This window comes from Monodon monoceros, unplaced genomic scaffold (assembly GCF_005190385.1).
Source record: "Monodon monoceros isolate NGI ecotype Baffin Bay Population unplaced genomic scaffold, NGI_Narwhal_1 Super_Scaffold_2, whole genome shotgun sequence".
NCBI lineage: Eukaryota > Metazoa > Chordata > Mammalia > Artiodactyla > Monodontidae > Monodon > Monodon monoceros.
Window position 1 is genome coordinate 26,197,560 of NW_021703776.1, and position 6,999 is coordinate 26,204,558.

At 41.1% G+C, this 6,999-nt stretch overlaps 1 protein-coding gene across 1 annotated transcript; it reads right to left on the reverse strand.

The window, feature by feature from the left end:
* Positions 1–519: 519 nt before the first annotated feature.
* Positions 520–2,219, reverse strand: LOC114901687 (keratin, type II cytoskeletal 8-like). The gene is given in 3 exon segments (XM_029233753.1): positions 520–1,338; positions 1,341–1,370; positions 1,596–2,219. Coding segments are annotated over 3 exon segments (1,458 nt in total). The 5' UTR covers positions 2,205–2,219.
* Positions 2,220–6,999: the final 4,780 nt, after the last annotated feature.

The following is a 6,999-nucleotide window of genomic DNA, read 5'->3' on the forward strand; positions in this document are numbered from 1 at the left end:
TTTAATATACTGTTCAATATATTTTAAGTTGGTAATATTTCTACGAGGCAATCTGGCATCAAAAACGCAGTTTTTTCTTAAAATAATATTTATTTCACTATTCTTTACTCTTGGAAAAAGTTATAGAAGCATATACATATGTGGACATATAGAATACATGTATTATTTCAACTATCTAGTAATTGATAGGAAAATTACACATGGATATAATTAACACTTGATTGATTTACATTATATTTCCACGGCAGAGATGCTATTATTGTCTTAATTTTGAATCTCAGTATTTCAGTTTTTTGATGTTGTTGTTGGCAGAGCCAGCTGAAGCTTTATTCTGAAAAAGACACTTGGATTGGCTTTTAGTTGGGGGCATGGGCAACAGAGGGAGCCCCAGGCAGTTGACTCCCCCAGGGGTGGGCTAAGGTCGGGACTGAGCCTCAGGTCTTTGGTTCCAACACTCCCCTGCATAACTCCTTGCAGGAGCAAGTGAGCGGGGAGGCTGGAAGGGATCGCGGGAGCCTTTCACTTAGGCAGGATGTCAGAGGACTCCGACACCAGCTTCCCATCACGGGTCTCAATCTTCTTCACAACGACAGCCTTGGAACTGCTACGGCTGAAGGAGCCAGAGCCCCCTCCAGAGCCCAAGCTGGACGGGTAGGAGCTCAGGCCGTAGTTGAGGCCAGGGGTCCCGTAGGCTGAGGTCAGCCCACCTGAGTATCCGCTGGTGGTCTTGGTGTGGATGCTCATGTTCTGCAGCCCAGACTCCAGCTGGCTCTCCTCGCCCTCCAGCAGCTTGCGGTAGATGGCAATCTCTGCGGCCAGGGCCAGCTTGACGTTCATGAGCTCCTGGTATTCGCGCAGCTGCCGTGCCATGTACTGCGTGGCGGTTCTCAGAGCGGCCTCCAGCTCAGCCAGCTTGGCCTGAGCATCCTTGACGGCCAGCTCCCCACGCTGCTCGGCATCAGCAATGGCGGCCTCCAGGGAAGCCCTCTGGCCTTTGAGGCCCTCGATCTCAGCCTGGAGTCGGTTGATGTTCCGGTTCATCTCGGAAATCTTTGTGCGACGGCGGTCATCCCCGTGCTTCCCAGACAAGGTCTGCAGCTCCTTGTACTTGATCTGGTACAGGGTCTCAGCCTCAGCCTGGCTGTGGTTGGCGATCTCCTCATACTGGGCCTTGACCTCGGTGATGATGCCATCCAGGTCCAGAGAGCGGCTGTTGTCCATGGACAGGACCACGGAGGTGTCAGAAATCTGCGACTGCATCGCGTGGACCTCCTCTTCATACAGTTGCCTGTAAAAGTCGATCTCATCAGTCAGCCCTTCCAGGCGGGACTCCAGCTCTCTACCTTGTTCATGTAAGCTTCATCCACATCCTTCTTCTTTTTTTTTTTTTTTTTTCGGTATGCGGGGCTCTCACTGCTGTGGCCTCTCCCGTTGCGGAGCACAGGCTCTGGACGCGCAGGCCCAGCGGCCATGGCTCACGGGCCCAGCCGCTCCACGGCATATGGGATCTTCCCGGACCGGGGCACGAACCCGTGTCCCGTGCATCAGCAGGCAGACTCTCAACCACTGCGCCACCAGGGAAGCCCTTCATCCACATCCTTCTTGATGATGACAAATTCATTCTCCATGTCTGTGCACTTTTGGATCTCTTCCTCATACTTGGTCTTCAAGTCCTCCACCAGCCCTTGCATGTTGCCAAGCTCCACTTCCAGCTTCAGCTTCTCCTGGGCCAGGGTTTCCAGCTGCCGCCAGAGGTTGTTGATGTAGCTCTCAAACATGTTGTCTATGTTGCTCCGGGCTGTCTTCTGCTGCTGCAGGAGGTTCCACTTGGTCTCCAAAATCTTGTTCTGCTGCTCCAGGTGCCGTACCTTGTCGATGAAGGAGGCAAACTTGTTGTTCAGGATCTTGATCTGCTCCTTCTCCTGGGTGCGCACGGCCTGGATGCCAGGGTCCACCTCCAGCTTGAGGGGGCTCAGCAGGCTCTGGTTCACCATGACAGCTGTGATGTCCCCCAGACCTGGGGCCCCACTGTAACCTGCAGCCAGACTCATGCTGCTGCCCAGGCCGCCCCGGAAGCTGCTGCTGCTGCCCACCTGGGAGAAGGCTGAGGAGGCGCCCGGCCCACTGGTGTACGAGCGGCTGTTGAAGGACCGGGGGCTGGAGGTGGACACCTTGTAGGACTTCTGGGTCACCCTGATGGACATGATGGAGGCTGGAGAGGAGGCAAGGAGGCTGAAGCACACAGAGATTCGAGGAGTTGCAAAGCTGCTCCTCAGTATTTCAAATTTTGATCATGGGTATTTAAGAGTTCATTTTGGAAAATGAGTTTTTATCCCTAATTATATGTAGATTTTTCCAAAAACATTTTCTAAAAGGGTCTTAATTTTTTTAAACTTAAAAATATGCACATCATTAGTTGATTACCCTCAGTGTGCTTTGAGAAAGGCTACATTGTCAAAATTTTAAAGATATATACTAAAAGAAGTGTATTGTTAGTGGACTTCTACATTCTGAAAAAGAGAGTGTCTGGGTAATATAATATCTTCTTGTTTATAAATTTATGAAGTGATATTGAAAATATAATTCATGTTCTGGCCTACAAAATACTGAAATCATATATATTTTAATGAAGCAAATATATTGTGTAATGTAGCCCATATATATTATTTGGTCCCAGCATAGTAAGCCCAAATCACCAATATTTTTTTTCAATATGTTAACAGGCAAATATAAATTACACTAATATCTATTATGGAAACACTAACTCATAAACCCATAAAATTATGTAAATACTATCTTAACAGTTCATTTTGCATTAAAAAATTGACGATTAAATACAGATGACAGTTTAATCACAGGGTACTCAATTAACTGAGACAGAAAAGTGAAAAAATTAACATAGTCACAAAGCACTCTTTTAGCAGATACTTAAAATGGAAAATTTATAAATTTGAGATGAACAATTTTCTTTAAAACTAAAGTGAAATCTACATTATTTTATATCAAGTGAAGTTGCCTTTCATTCATTTTTCCATTAAAAAGAGTGAGTCTAAGAATACTGTGACATAATTTAACTTTTTCTGGAAACATTAAAAAAAAAATTCCTTTGTTTCTAGGAGGCCGAGGTATCTTCATAGCAATTTTAGTCTAAAGTGAAATAAATTACTAAACAAAATTAATTTCTCCAATCCATGTTTTGGACATCAGGTTATCATTAACTTGGAACAAAAGTAGTTTTAAGAATTCTCTTTTTCCTCTGCACAATTCCTGAAATGACAGTTTTCAGATTTAGGTGTGATTGTAGGGCACGTTGTTACTTTTTGAACAGCCAGGAGGAAGTAGATTGAGTTGTTTGCCTTGACATTGCTTCTAAGTGGCAATCTGGCTGAATGGTTACCGTGAATATTTACAAATACTAACACCCATACAGAGCAAACCTGATGCTCCAAACATTGCTCTCCATGATCAAAAGACCACATTCTACTTATTGTTCATTATATTCTTACTCAGCTATGTTGTTATTTCACAGCGCCAGTTGAAACTCTTTCCTCACTAGACAAATGATTTCTTTCTCAAAAAAAAAAAAATTGTTTTTGGAAGCCACTGGAATTAGCATAAAATCCAGTTTTGAATGAAAAACTAGAATGACATCTAACTTTAAATTTTAGTTCAGGTCAGCAAAAAATTTTGAGACATCTGCTTTATACAAAAAATTATCTGCACTTATGAAGATTCAAAACAATTAGTGTCCTTGGCTTCAAGATCTAGAACAGTGGTTCTCAACCACTCTTATTGTAATAGGGAAGAACACATCTGACTCCATGCTGGATCTGTTTCTTTTACTTTAACCTTTGTGTCCTATTGCCTGTGCTTAGCCATGCTGGCTCTGCACCTTTTGTAGAAGAATGTTGCCTACAGCCTGAAATATATAGGATAGCCTATTCTCGAGGCTCTGACCTTTAAAGGTATAACACTCTTTCATTCACATAGAGATAAAAAGTTGCAGAACAGAGAATAACATTTGTCCTGCTGGAGGTTTACAGGAACATCATGACCTGGCCTACGCGGACACATGCAAGAACAAAGGATTCTGACACCAAGAAGTTTGCCACAAGCAACCACATCCCCTCCACTTTTAGTATAAAAGAAGCCTGAATTCTAACTCGGGTAAGATGGTTCCCTAGGATATGAGTTTGCCTTCTTCTGGGTCTGCTGACTTTCAGAATAAAGTTGTTATTCCTTGCCCCAAAAACGCATCTCCCAGTGTACTGGCCTGTGGTGAGGAGAGAATAAGTTTGGACTAGGTAACATTATCACTTCAATGCTCCTTCCAAATGTGACAGACACCCCTGCTTCTCAATGCAGCCATGCCCTTGTGGGACGGGCATCTCAGAATTGCCAGAATTACTGGAGGAATGAAGTAGAGCACAGCTGATTATCCACCAATTTTCCCATTTGAAAGAGGCATAAATCCTTTAGCAACTGTAACATTTATTGAAAATTTATCATTCTCTGGTATTTTGTTAAGTACTTTAAAAAGATTGTGTCTTTTAATAAGCACAACACACATAAAACAATCTCTGAACTTAGGTACTAAGTTCAGTACCTAATATGAAATCAGTTTTCTCAGGAAACTGAGTCTTAACAAAGTTAATAGATGATTCCCGTTACATTTCCCAAGATTTTGCTCAGTCCTCACTAGATTTACCCTCATATAGACAATCCTTCTATCATTTCAGGATAGTCATAAGCCCCAGAGAATCGGAAAGTAGATCCTGGACCCCTAAGTGGATGGAAAGGAAAGCCTATCACCAACTTCCCCACTCAGGTATTGCTAGAGAAATCTGTTCAGTATTTCTCCCTGAATGAAGACAATGGAGAGGCACTCCTATATTGAATTCCAATAGTAATGGATCTGTATAAAGGGAGGTATAGTTCTATCCTATAATTCTATATTCTACCTTATATAGTTTGAATGATGACCAATTGATACTTGGTCACCAACTGATATAAAAACAAAGATACTTTAGCATACTAAGCGAAGTAAGTCAGAAAGACAAAGACACATACCATATGATATCACTTATGTGTGGAATCTAAAATATGACACAAATGAACTTATTTACAGAACAGAAACAGACTCACAGACATATTAGAAAACAAACTACGGGGGGTGAGGGATAAATGAGGAGTTTGGGATTAGCAAATAAAAGCTACTATATATAAAATAGATAAACAACAAGGTCCTACTGTGTAAAACAGGGAACTACACTCAATATCCTGTAACAAACCATAATGGAAAAGAATATGAGAAAGAATATGTATATATATGTATAACCAAATCACTTTGCTGTACACCAGACTAACACAACACTGTCAATCAACTAGACATCAATTTTTTAAAAAAGATACTTTAAATAATTATAGAAACATAATTTTTTGTTATTATCACTCATTTGGCACCTCTAATGCATTGGCTTATTTTGCTAGTTTTGCTCCAACTAAACTGAAAAGTCCCAGAACGTTAGCTGTTTTGTGAATTGTGCTGCATTGTAGCTCTTTGCTTTTGCATTGCAGCTCTATGCGTTTAGCATAGTGCCTTATATTATAGGTTCACAGCTTTCATTTGCTGACTTATCATAGGAAACTTTAAATGTGTTTGGTGGCAAAATATCTTGAAAACTAAATAAATAAGAGGAAATGTGAAGGAAAACTTTGACTTCAACTGTCACTGTTATGAATACTGAGTCATATACAAAAATGTTCAAGGCAAGTGTCTGACATTGCCAAGGAAATAAATATAGTGTGAGCATAAAATAATTGCTGGTTTCTAAAGAATGACACCTTATTATAAAATTCAGTTCTAAGTTAGAAAGTGAGCTTGTGTTGAATTTCTTTCTTGATGAGGTCCAAGAGACATCACTTGCTGGCAGAGCAGGGGTTTATAAATAATTTGATCTCATCTCATTGCATAGGGACAAGCAGTTAGAATTTTTTTTTTTTTTTTTTTTTTGCGGTACGCGGGCCTCTCACTGTTGTGGCCTCTCCCGTTGCGAAGCACAGGCTCTGGATGCACAGGCTCAGCAGCCATGGCTCACGGGCCCAGCTGCTCCACGGCATGTGGGATCTTCCCGGACTGGGGCACAAACCCGTGTCCCCTGCATTGGCAGGCGGACGCTCAACCACTGCGCCACCAGGGAAGCCCCTAGAAGTTAATTTTTATAGTGTAATTCAAAGCATTTAATAATTTAATCAGAAGTCAATTTTCAATTTTCAGTAAGAATAAGACAAAAATAGACAAGGGTTTATAATTCTAAGCCCAACATCTTCTATAAAATTAATGATGTTATTTGGTTTTTGAATACAGTTTAGACTACCAATTTAGCTTTGTACTAACAATCGACATCAAAGACTCATTCTAGTTGTGTCTGGGGAGAAGGATGAAATAACTACTATTTTTCCCTTTCAGAGTGATGGCTTCTCAGACTGTTTGAAACATGACTATTAAAACTACCATGAAGAAAGTATAAGAATATAATAAAATACAATACAGAAGCTTTGTGCTAAATAGGTTATTAGGTGAGAAGTCCAACAATAATGAATAAGAGCTTATAAAAATATGTTAGGAAAATATATGATAGAAGAAATTCCCTAAGTATGTTCTTCAACAAATCTACTTTTGTCAGTGAATTGGCTGAATAAACTGGCCAGCATGAATAACGTATCTGTTGGTACTTTTTCATTTATTATGTTTATTATTTATGTAAGACATTAATATGTGCTATGAATTATGCCAGGGAAGGGCAGTATGAAGGTAAATTGACTTTTTTTTTTTCAGGAGATACCCACAATTAAAGACAGACACAGCAAACATTTATAGTAAAATAAAAGTGATATGTGGGACTTCCCTGGTGGCACAGCGGTTAAGACTCTGCACTCCCAATGCAGGGGGCTCGGGTTCGATCCCTGGTCCAGGAATTAGAACCTGCATGCATGCCG